Here is a 14823-nt window from a genome sequence, read left to right on the forward strand (position 1 = left end):
GTAATATTATGAGATTATCCCATATATGATTATATTAGCTCTATAGCGTGGTCATGAGGTCTTGGCGTTGAGTCCCATGTTAAATATTTATCAATTCTAGCCCGGGTTTTGGTAATGTGCCCGGTAAACGGCAATAGTTTCTCGCCGTAATACATAAGGCTAGTATTTTTAATGATGAAACGTAGGTGTATTTTCATACACGTCTGGCTACTCCTGTTATGTGCGTATTTATGATTTATATGACTGCCTCCGTGGCGCAGTGGTTGAAACCGCCACGCCGCTACCATTGTGGCGGGAGGTCGTGGGTTCGATTCCCACACGGCAATTATTTGTGCGATCCACAAATAGGATCCATAAACAGTTGTTTCGCGTCTGGTTGTACTTTCTATCTGTTGTTTGTTTGTTCCCGTGGCATAAAAAACAATTCTTAGTGCGGGAGTTGTTCTAAGAAAAGAAATATCTGGAATTAACATTGTTAAATAATGGTGTGGTTAACATTGTGAAACGTGGGCATATTACATACACCTCTATCTACCCCTTCGCATATAATATTCACGATAAATCACATGTATATTCTTCATACTATATTATTATGATTTGTTTCAGGTAATGAACAAGTGCTCGAAGCCGGGCCAGCTGTACTCGATCGACTCGACGAGCGAGAACGCCGGCATCCCGTACGCCGACTACTTCAGCGTGCAGGTGCACTACTGCCTCACGCGGGCCGGGCACGACGCCACGTGCCTGGCCTTCTACGGACACGTCAAGTACAAGAAGAGCATGTGGCCCATGGTCAAAAGTAAATATACCATTACTTATAACTTTTTTTCTAGACTTGTATGATTTTTTCATATTTAGTGTAGTACATAATAATATGACACAACATGTAAAAAAGAGTAAGGTAAAATGCGTGTTCGCGTTAATTCCCGTATTCTATTATACATTAAACATGCAACGCGAGAGTTTAAAAGTTATGATGTAAAAAAGAGATCACATTTAAAGAGTCTAACAGCGAGCTTGAAGATTAGTAAAGTTTTAATACAATTGAACCAATGGACGCGAAACCTAAAGCGCCTAATGTTCACGATATCACTACCGCACCGTGAGACCAAAAAAATATTATTTGTAATGTAATGCTTCAGAAAATTGCGATATAGTTTTATGACAAACTAGAGGCTACCCGCGACTTCGTCCGCGTGGAAATTGTTCCCGTATAAATCCCGATCCCTGGGGAACTCCGGGACACAGTAGCCTATGTGTTATTCTGGGTTTTCAGCTACCTACATACACCTAATTTAATCGTAACCGGTTCAGTAGTATTTGCGAGAAAGAGTAACAAACGTCCATACATTCTCACAAACTCGCATTCATAATAATAGTAAGATGGATGTCTTACCCTGTAGCTGTGTGGGTAAAAACTTCTGCATCACAGATTTTGTAACAACAAGGGTCATTTACTATGGTATGACTGTCTCCGTGGCGCAGTAGTTATATTTTAGTAAGTTAATGTTTTGTTATTTGCAGCATTCCTAGAAAAGAACACGATGTCAGGTCTGGACGAGTTCTGTCGTCTGCTGGAGTCGCGGCTGGCGCTGGAGGCCGAGAGCGCCGTGCCCGCCGCCAGGAAGACCAGGAGACATCGGAGAGTCACCAGTGAGTTTACACACATGTTCTGTCTGTCTGTCGTGTGGTTAGTGGTTAACCTAGTGTCAAAGTGGTTCAAGCCGCCCGAGAGGCCTTTGTTAACGACTGTTATCTTGGTAGACAACAATCGGGACCGACTTTTAGCGTGCCCTCCGAAGCACGGAGACGCCTCGTTCAAATACCAGTATGCGGTCACCCATCTATGAAATGACCGCGCCAATGGTTGCTTTACCCACAGATCGTTTACCTACCGGTCAGCGCAACTGGCTATGGGCGCCTTAACACATATATTGTAAACGTTTGACTTGAAATAATGAACATTAGATCAATCAAGAATAACGTAGACCAGTCAAATCAAATTCTCTTTATGAAATGTTAAAAACACACTTTAGCATAGAAATACGACGTAGTGACGTCACTATGTCATGTTTTCGTTGGTATCAAATTAGTGTCTAATGAAATGTTTCAGTCTGTAATAATTACAATAACACTCCACTGTTATGTTTAATAATTATTTTAAATTTAACAAGGTCAATAACCATGCAATAATCTTAGCACCTTCTGGAAATATTTATATTTTATTTATTAGCAGGCATGCAGTTGTATACAATTGGTAAATGCCTGTAGCCTGATTATTTTATATATATTACTATTATTTTTTTTCAATATTGTAGTATTATTTTCTTTTTTCTTTTATTACAAGATCACCGGTTCGGCATCAATCTTCTTGTTACATACTTGTTAAAATTCTAACCATATATTTTTTCCAGCAGCATCATCCCCCGAAGGGATAGTAGCACCTAAGATCCCAGCGGCCATCGTGCCCCCCCGCGCCTCCCTCCCCCGCGGGCCGCGCCCCCCTCCCGCCCCCCGGGGGGGCAGCTCGTGGCTGGCGCTGCTGCTGGCGCTGCTGCTGCTGCTCAACGCGCTGCTGTACTGGCGCCTGTACCACGTGGAGCGGCAGCAGAGCTTCGACCTGGACGACCTGCAGAACAGGTTAGATATGTATGTGTTGTCACACTTTTGTATGCATCTTTAAGTAGTTATAATATACAACGTGCGGCTCCAATGGCTTATTTCCTTCAAAGTATGGGTAGGTAAGGGGATCCCTAGCCATGTAATATACAACAATTTGTATTATTATTATTCATTACCGAATTATTAACAATTAACTTTATTAATAAACTAGCTGATCCGTGCAACTACGCTTGCGTCACATAAGAGAGAATTGACTCCAACTTCACCGGTTTGGCGGTTTTGACAATCACTACAATCGACAATCTCTAAAACATGCTCCGATATATACCTCGTGTGTTAAGATATAGGAATGTTTGTTAGACCAAAAGATGCGACATATTTTAAAAGGTCAATTTGGCCAAAATCGGAGTTATTTAGTTCTCCCATTATACAAATATTTGCAATAAATGATGCCTATTATGTGTACATTCCAGAATGAGTTCAGTGAGCGGGTCTCAGATGGCGGAGTGGTCCCGCCTGCTGGAGCAGCACACGGCGCGCCAGCGCGGCGAGCTGCTCGCCTGGCGGGAGGCGCTCGACCGGACCCGCGCGCACCTCGCGCAGGTACACACACATTGCAACCTAGCTGATTGAAACTGTGCAGGAATTTCGTTTAATGTCCAAGACAAACCTGCACGCTGTATTCCCTTATTCTCATAGAATAAAGAAAATAAAATAACCGGTACGACCATGAGAGAGAAACCTGACGTCGTTACGTGCTCCCGTCCGAAGCACGGAATTTTTCATAGTTTGGCAGAATAATCAGAAAACACCCGCACTTGGCCAGCGTGGTGGACTCAAGACCCACCCCCTCCCCCCGTTTGGAAGGAGACCCTTCCCCTGCAGTGGGACAGTAGTAGGTTAAAAATAAATCAGAAATCGATTTTGGCAACTTTGATACTGGGGATCCCGACCACATACGAACTGGCATACCTGCTACCGACATATGGAAATTACCCAAATTCGAATTTTACAATTTAGAATTTGGGCTATCACAATTTTAGTTCCTATTATTATTGAATACTAAATCATTAACCAAAATATCTTATCCACAGACAGAACAAGCGCTAATGAAGTTGCTGGAGACCATCAGGCCATCGTTGGAGAAGGAGCGGGCAGAGTCGCGGGACGAGCTGTGAGTCCCTCCCCCCTCCCGCGCCCCCCACACGCTCCGACGTGCACGCGTGTCTATTGCTCAACGTAATCACTAGTATTCTATGTATACTTATTTAAAACATCGTTTTTAGGTCGTAATATTGCAACGAATCTTATATTTCCTCTTTTCATAATATCTCGGATCTGTTTCTTAACTTGCTAAAATTATTAGTTTTTTAAAGGTTTGCATTATAAAGTTAATGTCTTTTATGATTGCGGATTAACCGCGATTATGTGTACCTTTGATAAAATGGCAAAAAATACGAAATTGGATTATATCTTTTAAAATTCAAGATGTAAACTTATAGAAAAAGATGTAAACTTATAGAAAATATTAATGCCTATCAAAATGCGGGTAAATAGGTCCCTATTGTTACCATAGTCATATTAAACTGTTTGACTATAAACGCACTCACTGACCCAAGTAGCTTAAACCGCGGCCGGGTAAAAGATGGGTGGCCGTAACTAAAGCTAGGCCCGTAAATATCAAGCCTAATAGACTCATTCAAAGGACAGAGGAGCTCTTTCTAAATGAAAATATCTTTAATACATAGAGTAACTAATTGTTTGTAATATATAAACCAAAGATAGTAAAGTCCCCTGAACACGCGTGCACGACGGACATATACATATTTTATCCTTAATGTCTGATAGAGGTTTTCTTGACAATTTCATTTTAAAAATTCACATTATTTATTTATAACTTTTATTAAATTATTTCACATGTGTCTTTTGCTGGGTGAAAGTTAGTATTGTGTATATATCAGCTTAGCCTTTCTTCCAACTATGTTTCGGCTGCCGGTCTCACCGGATGCAGCTGAATACCAGTGTTTTACATGAAGCGACTGCCTATCTGACCTCCACAACCCAGTTACCTGGGTTATACATTGCAACATTGTGTATCTTCATGTTTAAAAATAATTATATTTCTTAAAATAGTCCAGGAGTCCTCAACTCGTAATTAGCTAGTATTGTGGACTCAATGGCTAATTCGTCTCATTTCGGGAGAAGACCTTTGCCCAGCAGTGGGACAGTGTTGAGTGATCATAAAAATATTATGTTTTGGTCACAGTATGATTTGCCTCATTCCCAATTAGTTGCATTTATTATAGAAATAGGTGAAACATACAACCAAAACATATTTTTATGAAAATCACTTCCCTACCAATTTCTCAATACAAGACCATTATCAAATATTGCAAGAAAATAAGGAACATGCATTTAATTGCAAAAGCATTTGCATGCAAATATCGTGCATTTTACCACAATTTCCTTGACGTTTCAACATAACATTAGCCTTGTTACACATATTCGATTCGGCATTAATCGGCCTAGCCGGCAAAACCGAATATGTGTAAATGAACCCGCTCGGCGCAAGCCGAACAAGTGAGTCGAGTCGGTTTTGTTGTTCGATAGGTATTGCCGAACCAAACATGTATATAGCAAGCCATACACTAGACGATGGCCTCAAGCAGGATTACCTTAACCCTTTGACCGCCACGGTCGGCTATATTTTTGTCGACATTTGCCAACGAAAGCGTCGTGAGCACGTTCTGATTTGTCGAGTATAGCCGACCGTGGCGGTCAAAAGGGTTAAATTCTACCACTTTCGTCCAGCAAAAGTCACATTCTTTTCCTAAAAATATCCTTTCCGTAATATATGTAGTATGGAAAACCTCACAGATCCCCACTGTGATAAAGTAGATACAAATAATAATGTTATTCGTGTAGTGAATATAACGTGACGTAACGCATAGCGTTGTTCTCTCCAGTTCCCTTGCTAAAATATATGTCGGTTTAATTATTATAACTATGTGTAATAGGTAAATTTTATTGTAAGGGTGGAGGCGAATAAGACCCTAGTGTGTAATATTTATCTGTATGTGTAAAAATAAATTATCCTTAATTTTGTTACGTCGTAATTTTATCTTTAAAACAATGAAATGTAATACCAATAATTTTTAGGTAAACTTTTGAGATATGTTTTTTTGTTTGGTTTGGCAACACATTTGGATATATTTTTTTGTAAATTTCATGATTAAGCCAATGTAATATCATTGTATAATATAAAACAATGCAGGTTAACTGGTAATGTTTCAACAAATTTTAATATATCTAGTTTGATTGTAAATTATAGATGCTATTTTCAAAAGATATGATTACCATGTAGATATTTCTCTGGTCTCTGCCTACCCCTCTGGGGAAATGGCGTGATTTTACGTATGTATGTATGTATATTTTATTTGTTGTTACATCTTTAATATTTCACAATAAGGGTCTTATTCATCTCAGTACTTTTTAAATCGCCTCTATCGGGGTTAAATCACACTAGGCTTCAGTCAATGCGTTCGAAGTATATCACAATTCCTAAAACTTCGGAATAAACGAGTGATTGAAGTCTTTTATTGTGAGAGAGGCTTAAGATAACGTTTAAAACGTAATTAAGTACTTATGGCAATTATATTAAACGTTTATGTACATTAATTTTAATGGTGCACAGTATTCGACTTATTTTAGAAGTTAAATGACGGACACCTGCCATTTTAAACTGTACAGATACGTATTTATATCTTAATTTAATATAATTATTGTGCACTGTTAAAACGCTTTTTTAAAATTAGTACCAATATTCGTAAAATGGTCGCTTTAAATAAAATTCCAATTATGAAGACTTACGAAAAGTACTTATAGTAATCATTTGGTATTTCTGAGACAATTTTATATTGATTGGCGTAACAAAACTGATTGTAAATGTTATTCTCTGGTACATAAAGAGTTATGTATTTAAACAAAATTATTGACAGCTCTACCAAAAAATAATTAACCAAGGTTTGGTATAAGGTTCCATTATTGCATTTTCGTGAAATGTGTTAGGATATAATTAAAGTAAGCGTATCGTAGTTGACTACCGCCAAACGTCGTAATTGCGGCATAGAGCTAAGCGTATACATTATTTTGTAAATTAATATGAGGTGTATCGATTTCATCATTTATTTTCAAGCATTTTGGGTTATTGGTCATCTTTGTATTAAGTTAGTGGTTGTCGAAGTAAGGACTTATATTCTGTATGATTAAATAAATTGCGAATGAACTACGTCTATTTACCAAACTGCATTTTTATGTTGAAGCAGTGAACACACAAAGTACTTAGGCAATACAATTACTTTTTTAATATGTGGGTTCCTAAGTGACTAAGGAAACCACATCTAGTACGAATGAATTCTTGTGGTCGCTAAGTCCTTAGTTCAACAAACACGTGTTCGACAAGTTTGCATCTTAGCTATAACTATATTTGCGTATTTCATTCCATATAGTTAAATGCGACTTGTTATTCTAGCACAATTCTACAGCCTTGCTTATTTTAGTACCGCGTTATAAATATTATTTTAATACTTCGCCTTCCATGCAATCGATACACGTCGTTTTAGATTTAATAGTTGAATTATATTCAAAACGAATCTAAAATTATATAGATTTATATGTACTGTAATTAAAATTATATAAAAGAATTATCACCGTGTTGTTAGTATATTCAGAGTATTATATAAGTATGTCGATGTTATCTAATAGAAAAAAATATGAAAAACACATGTAATTTTTCAGTTGTGGTCATGATCTCTTATTGTGTAAAAATATTTTACTACTCTTAGTTATTTTTCGGTGCTCTAGTTTTTATTAAAATGTAATGTTTCGTTATTTGTATATTGAACATGTCAATTATGAATTTATTTATTGGAAGAATCATGAATTAACCTAAAGATTAGGAAATTGGTAGTTTCCTGTAAAGTACCTAGCGAACGGTAGTTTGCGTTGTCGTATACAAATAGAGCTAGGATTTATAACGTTCGTTATAACTTCATTCCAGATAATGATCTGAAATATAAGGTGATGGAATGGTGGGACAAATTATAGATTCCTATTAGTTTTACCATTTAGTGCATTTCTAACACAGGAAAGACCTTATGAAGCGGGCTTTGATAAGGCAGGCGCCTCTGCGCTTAATTAGGGATCAATAATTAATCATTATTAGAATTATTATGCCTATATTGAACTAGAGCTGGCTCTTTTGAAATAATTGTGGAGAGAAATCCTACCAAATACTATCTACCAAAATATTTCTGATTGTGAATACAGAATGATGCCCGCTTCTGTCAGTAAGTACGTTTGTACACATCGGAGCTTGCCAGAACCATATGTGTATATGCACAATTCCATTTAGGTGTAAAGGATTATTGTAAGTTAGACAATTCTATTCTCAGTATTGAATAAAATATTTTAAATGAATTATTTGGGTTTGTTTCATTTAATAAAAAGCACTTGTAAATTTTAAATCGTTTATTTTCATAAATCACTTTGAAACCTGAAAAAGAAACACTTCCTCGACGAATGTGATGAAATTTCCGAAGAAATCTGAAACTGTTGACTTGTAGCTCTAGTTTCTAAACTAAAAGCTGTAAGGAAGCACTCAATTATAAAATACTTACCCATTTACGCAGACAGGACGACAACCTTACTGTACAGTTTAACTCAATAAACAATATTATCAAGTAATAATATGCATAAAATAATAATATAAGTAATGAAAAGGGACATGGAAATGGCCTAACGGATTCTTCATATCTAAATTATCTAATACAATTCTTACATGATATGCATTAATAATAGTAAGACCTAGAACAAGCGACTTATGACTATTTTAATTTCTAACAGAAAACATTAAAAACTTCAGTAGTATTTCAGATTTAAATCCACAACTCACCAACGTGATATGGAGAGAAAACAGCGAAGACTGGAGATCTTACCCATCCAAGTCAGCCGATAAGTCGCCTGCAATACGTCTTAACAAAATTAACATTTATACAAAGACATGAAAAACCCGTAACAACCAAAGGTTACAGGACATACTTACTTAATACCTTTCCTCTCTCAAAAATAAAACCAGAATAAACTCTGACACTGTGTCAAGATTTATTGCAAATCCATCATACACAGCAAGTCCGAGCCGGTCTTAACTTAACGCTAACTTAGTTTATTTGTCGTCATCCTTGAAGACCATAGTGCTGTGGCACTTGCCGCAGTAGTGGCGGTCCTCCATGACGGCCATGAATACGCCGGCGCCGCACTGCTCGCCTGTGCACTCACGTCTCAAACGGTGGATCTTGCCGTTCTCGTCGACCTGCAAATAACATTAACACTGGTTATTTATATGGCTAAAGGCTCGGTATATAAGGCTTACATTGTAAATGTCGAAATGCTAGTGAATTTAATAAAACCGAATATAACAGGGATTAATAATTATTTTTCCTACATTTTTAAAGATTAACACCTATCTTTCAGTTTGCGTTTTCCAGATTCATCTTATTCAATGCACTAAAATCTATCGCTCTTTTTTATTTATGATTGCAATAAAAAAATGTTGTAATTTTCTATTCTAATAATATAACCATGACTCAACAATAATAAAATATTCACACATTGTTTACAATGAGCCGTGTGTAAAATTCCACAAGACGTTTATCATGTCAATCGCGTATTGCATCATCAGAAACAATGCACTCCTCACAGTATAATAAAATTCACAACATTATACCGACGTTGACTCATGAACGTGTACGGACTTGTCCTGCCTACCCCCTTGACTCACGGATGCATTATACAGTGCAAATAGGCCTCCGCATTCATGCTCACGCGCACGTCGCGACCTGTTCTCTACTTCTAAAGCTTTTATTACATTCCCCGTTTGAAACACGCTCTTTTATTTAGTGACTGCTAAGTAGTCCTGTTTTCCTTATGGCAGACTTGTTCCAACGTGTTGAAACACAGATACAAGAGATAAGTTCAAAAAGATTTTTCAAAAAGGTTGTTTGAAATGACTTGACAAAGATTCTTATTATAATCTTAACGCATGGCGAAACATTTCTCAAGAGCTTGTGTTTGTAAAAGGATAAAGGGACAGGTGCTGTTCCAAAGGTTTTTTTTCCGCAAATGCGTCAGTGTTTTTGATTGCGTGATATTGCGAAATATTCCTAGAATATTATGATTCAAGTTTTCGTTAATAGGCTACCAGCTGGCGGACACTCATCCATCACAGATGAGACCCCACACGATGAATGAGATGATTGTGTCGAAGTTATAATAAACACCAATTAAGTTGATATATCTAATCGCCTAATGTGAGTAATTATGGAAATTAAACTGCAAATGATTAATATCCTGACAGTAATAGGGTTATAAGAAAATGTTGCTTTTACGAGTTACGACTGGTAAGTAAATCTTACACAACAAAGACGACCTTTGGAGTTCAGGATATTTCGAGTCCATAGGCCACTTGTTTTACTACCTAGACACAAAAGACTAACAGAAATATACAGTTTATATTATTTATTATTTCAGTCAATACGATACATGTCAAAATGGCAAAGAAAACATGATTCTAAAAAGTTCATCCTATGGTTTTGTGAATTTAACCATCATGTTAAGAAATATTCTAATTGAGAAGTAAGTTGGTACATACCTTGTAGAACCTAAGCACGGCTAGCTTGACCTTCTTCTTCTTGTGCTTGATCTTCTTGGGGGTGGAGTAATTCTTCTTCTTGCGCTTCTTGGCGCCACCACGAAGGCGCAGCACCAAGTGCAATGTGGACTCCTTCTGGATGTTGTAGTCTGACAAGGTACGACCATCCTCGAGCTGCTTGCCAGCGAAGATCAATCTGGAGAACAAATTATTTTTCGATAAATTGCCACTTCTGTAAGACTATTTACGTTATATGTATCTAAAGGATTACTTTTCAAAAGAAAGTACAGTAGGAAATATTTTCAATGTTTGGGTTGGAAATCTTGCAAACGAAATCTTAGAACTTATCAGATTAACATATTGTAGTAGTTTATCATGTAGCTATTAGTCGTTATAAAAAATGGTCGGTCAGGTTTTTTCTTAGTTACAAATTCCACGATACTTAATAAGTTCGAGTTTAAAAATATCCGTCCATTAAATACCCAGTAGTTGGAATAAATTACAACTAACTACTAAGATGTGTAAAATCGTCCTTGCCCTTGAAAACACGCGTAGGGTCATCGTAACTATGACGTCATTGGCACGTGGGAATCGATTTCAATCTGATCGTGCATTTGTATAAGTGCATTCCAGTGGAGACGATATAAGTTCGCGGATACGTATATGCAATTGAAACCGGTTGTCGATAAAAGTATTGTTAAATTGCTTTAGAGCCCGTTTTGATCTGAAAAAGTATCAATAAAATTGCAGCAGGATTGACTATCCATTAGGAAAAAGCATAAATTTATTTATCATAGTAATTAAATAAATTAATAAGTATGACAAGCTGCTAATTTCATCATTACAATGTTTTTTTCAGTAGTATGGCACTATTTTTTGTTGTGACCCTAATAGGTGCTTAGTAATATCAGTAGTTAAGTAGGTAGGTATATTACTAATGTTTTTGTTTACGACTGTCGTAATATCCTTTATTATGATTCAGTCTGGATTAGTACCGATGTGGTGGTGCACGCGTGCTCAATCTGTCTTGCACAATATAAATTTTTTAATGTAAGTCACCATTTTTATTTTTTAATAAGGTTTATGTTGATTTCCAGTAAAAAAAAGTTTCATAAAAACGTAAGAAGTCTGTGGTCAGTGATATTTTTTTTAATAAAAAAAACGTTTCACGCCTATACGATTTGAATATTTTCGTTCTTTATTTTTTATTAATGTTTAATTTAAAACTGAAAGATCAGTATAGTTAGTATTTAACGTATCATTAAAATTAAAGTCAATAATCTAGTTTCACATTCTCAATGTTAATCCATTTATTTTCAGATTGACAAGATCCGCGTGTTTATTTCTTTCGGAAAATTGAACAACCAAATAAAATGGGTATATCATCACTGGACATTGACAAAATATTATCGATAAAGGACTTCGTGGCATGCTATGAAAACGACTTACAATGGCCTTGGGAGAAAACGCATTTCATTTTGGCGGAAAAATGTTTCGGATGCAAGAAAAAAGTCACTGCAAATTCAAGACTGCTACATTTTAGTTCCTCAATGAGTCGCCGTGATATTAGTTTGTTACTAAGAACTAAAGATTTCTGGTGTACTAATTGTTATTTATCTGTGTACGATCATTATCCGACTGACGAATGCGAGTATTGTTCACCTTAGTTCCTGTTAAGCATGTCTTACTTTGTACCTAATCCAAAATTATTATTGTGATATTAGCTATTTACATGTCATTAGTAAATAAATAAACTTGTATGGAAACACGAGACTGAATGTATGGAGCCGAAAACTCTAGTCTAGTAATCATAAAATGTATAATTTAAAAGTTTGTATGTTAATTTTATAAGTTAAATAAATAGGTATGTTAATACAATTAAAATAAAAGATGTTGTCTATTTTAGGAATATTCCTCTAGTAATGTAGGCTAACTTCATAGTTATTTTTGTCAGTCAATAATCTTTTATCAGTAGCGAACTTACCTCTGCTGGTCAGGAGGGATTCCCTCCTTATCTTGGATCTTGGCTTTCACATTCTCGATAGTGTCCGAGGGCTCGACCTCAAGAGTGATGGTCTTGCCCGTTAGGGTCTTGACGAAAATCTGCATCTTGACTCACCTGAACAATGGAAATAAAAATATTCATAAACTTGTACATATTTCAGTTAAGGTAAACTAAAATACCAAATATAAAAGTTTAACTTTCTAATACCTAGTTCACTAAAATATAGATAGTGATAAAAAAAACTTATAGAGCAAGAAATATTCAGAGATAAATTTTAAATTAAACTCCAATATTTATTTATCAAGAAAAATATCCAATGATAAAGTGTTACAGGTATGAGTAAAAAGCCTAACTAAAAAATCTCATTTAGATCGTTCTAAATCAAAAACAAAGAAAATGTGACTAGATTTATAAGACTGTCTAAATGCAAATAGTTTGAAAGTACCTACTAAGTAGGTACATGTAAATGCAAGTGAGGGTACATGAGCCAACTCACAAACTAAAGAAAAGCTTAGTTGAGCTCTCAGTTATAACTGATATGGTACATAACATAGACCTATATAAGTAGACAGTGTTGCAGATATACCTGTAAACATGGGTAAGTAAATAAAATACATAAAAAAGCTTCACGGTATTTATTAACGGAAATGTTCAACATCACAATCCAGGTACAACTGAATTTGTATGTTCAGTGAATTAGTTATAATGGTTTCAATTAAAATTAAACTAAAAGTACAGCATTTATACATCCATCGTTCTCAGGATTGTTGGTAACCTGAGCATATTTACCCCACACAACTTTACCAGCCTGTGTAACTAAACCAAGTTCTGAAATGTTCACTTCTAACACGGTACCCTTCGTAATAACTCCAAGACTTGTGTACATCTGAGAACTAGGGTTCTTCTTCACACCAATGATTGGTAAACAGAATGTTGCTTTCAACTCGGGATGTGTCACATGTGCTTTCTTAAAACGCAAAGCCATAGGTCTGATGAACCTCTCAAACTTTGGAGGTTTACGTGTGAAGTTCTCTCCTACATAGGTAACTTTAGTCACCATACGCTTCCATGCCTTGCGTTTGGTTTTGCCAGACTTTAATACTTTGAATACCTCTGCGTCAGCCTGTGCTCTGACTTTAGGAATAGGTACGTCCCATTTGCCTGCTTTTTCTTTACGTTTCTGTTTGATCATGTTAGACAGTACTTTAGCACGGGACTGTACATCTCTGTCAAGTAGATACACAGGCAAGGCACCCTCTGCCACTTTCTCAGTATTTTGTTTGACATTTTTCTCCTCGTGAGCTTTGATTTTCTTTTTCATCTGAATCTTTTCATTGCGGCGCTCCTTATTGTAGATCTTCGCCTTGATACCGCGCAGTTTGCGCGCCTTCTCGGCACGCTTGTGAGGCTCACGAGCCTCACGCTTCCGTTTCCTCTCCTCATAGTCGAGCCTTCTACCGTAAAGCTTTTGATGACGTTCAATGTATTCGTTCTGCGGCATTGTGGTTGCTTATTCGGCAACTACAACAAAAGTTTCAAGATCAAATAGACACTTGACAAAATCTAACCTCTTCGACACGCTGTTTGCACTGTTTTGTTATGTTTACAAACTAAATTCCCACTTCAATTATAGTTTAAACTCTCCAAACTACGTCCTGTTTCAACTTATCTGCAGCAAATCCCCTTGATGTCTTCAATAACTTCACTTCATAAAACCAGACGACTACCACTTGGCACGTGTGGTAAATTTCCACAAATATCTTATAATCCCGAGTAATTATTGCACGTATTTTGTAATCAATGTACAAAATCAATAATACATACGTTCAAATAACAATCTAATCATAAATTGCGCAGTAATTTCTATTTTATTTCACAAGATTGACAAACTCACCTTACGCCGACACCATGCCACATGGAAAAGGAAACTTAAAAGAACCGGTGTTGCTACTTGCCAAAATAGTTTGCTTTAATATTATGATTCTAAATTACAACGTCGTGCGTATGTAACTGAGATCTTGAAAATGCAACTATCTAATTTTGATGTGTAATGTAGCGTAGTATTTTTTCAGCTTTAAAAATCAATACTTTTAATAAATAATCAGATAAACATAATGACAAGGAAGGCACTGTAGAAAGGAAGTAGGTACTAATCTTCCGTAGGAAACAACTTTCTTATTTTGTTACGGGCATAAACTGATCCTCTGCTTATTTTTTAACAGTCGGCTATGTTATATTTTATTACCGAGACCATCTTTGATCTCTACTACTCGTATTCTTAGGTTCCTTCCAGCATCTTTGTGCTTTACCTACTAGTTAATTGCTACACAAATTAAAATTTTTGTTTCTTTCAATGTTAAAGTGTTACTTCTAAATGGACCCAAGTTTAAAAATGTTTGAATGTTGAATCATGATGATGATGATGAGTTACAGTCATCACAATATAAAAATTGTGTCTAATAAAGTCAGTGTGCAGGATCAGTAAATT

The 14823-nt window shown here is 36.2% G+C and overlaps 3 protein-coding genes across 6 annotated transcripts in view; 1 reads left to right on the top strand and 2 right to left on the bottom strand.

Annotated features, from left to right (window-relative positions):
- The window catches only part of GramD1B (GRAM domain containing 1B), a 50610-nt gene extending 42470 nt beyond the window's left edge, over nucleotides 1-8140 (top strand). For 2 of the 4 annotated variants that reach the window (XM_076118917.1, XM_076118920.1), the window contains 5 exons: nucleotides 607-799; nucleotides 1525-1653; nucleotides 2415-2649; nucleotides 3096-3225; nucleotides 3717-8140. In XM_076118917.1, coding sequence (XP_075975032.1) covers nucleotides 607-799; nucleotides 1525-1653; nucleotides 2415-2649; nucleotides 3096-3225; nucleotides 3717-3800 — 771 coding nt within the window. In that variant the 3' untranslated portion in view covers nucleotides 3801-8140. The remainder of the gene's footprint in view (nucleotides 1-606; nucleotides 800-1524; nucleotides 1654-2414; nucleotides 2650-3095; nucleotides 3226-3716) is intronic. The other 2 variants (XM_076118919.1, XM_076118918.1) reach the window with 2 other exon arrangements.
- Nucleotides 8141-8762: 622 nt separating this feature from the next.
- Nucleotides 8763-14356, bottom strand: RpS27A (ribosomal protein S27A). The gene is made up of 4 exons (XM_076118922.1): nucleotides 14230-14356; nucleotides 12315-12449; nucleotides 10331-10526; nucleotides 8763-8992 (listed from the first exon to the last, which is right to left on the bottom strand). Exons 2-4 carry the CDS (start codon nucleotides 12437-12439, stop codon nucleotides 8846-8848), a joined length of 468 nt encoding a protein of 155 aa, XP_075975037.1. The 5' UTR covers nucleotides 12440-12449; nucleotides 14230-14356; the 3' UTR covers nucleotides 8763-8845.
- On the bottom strand, nucleotides 12956-14350 carry Ip259 (NSA2 ribosome biogenesis factor-like IP259). Its single transcript, XM_076118921.1, has 2 exons — nucleotides 14230-14350; nucleotides 12956-13856 (listed from the first exon to the last, which is right to left on the bottom strand). The coding sequence occupies exon 2, from the start codon at nucleotides 13834-13836 to the stop codon at nucleotides 13057-13059; it is 780 nt and encodes a 259-aa protein (XP_075975036.1). The 5' UTR covers nucleotides 13837-13856; nucleotides 14230-14350; the 3' UTR covers nucleotides 12956-13056.
- Nucleotides 14357-14823: the final 467 nt, after the last annotated feature.

Source organism: Anticarsia gemmatalis, chromosome 10, assembly GCF_050436995.1.
Source record: "Anticarsia gemmatalis isolate Benzon Research Colony breed Stoneville strain chromosome 10, ilAntGemm2 primary, whole genome shotgun sequence".
In the NCBI taxonomy this organism is placed as follows: domain Eukaryota; kingdom Metazoa; phylum Arthropoda; class Insecta; order Lepidoptera; family Erebidae; genus Anticarsia; species Anticarsia gemmatalis.

Coding starts and splice junctions, on each gene's coding strand:
- RpS27A (XM_076118922.1), bottom strand. CDS start 12,439: ATGCAGATTTTCGTCAAGACCCTAACGGGCAAGACCATCACTCTTGAG. Junction 10,527..12,314: donor ATCCCTCCTGACCAGCAGAG/GTAAGTTCGCTA, acceptor TTTGTTCTCCAG/ATTGATCTTCGCTGGCAAGC. Junction 8,993..10,330: donor CCGTGCTTAGGTTCTACAAG/GTATGTACCAAC, acceptor TGTTATTTGCAG/GTCGACGAGAACGGCAAGAT.
- Ip259 (XM_076118921.1), bottom strand. CDS start 13,836: ATGCCGCAGAACGAATACATTGAACGTCATCAAAAGCTTTACGGTAGA.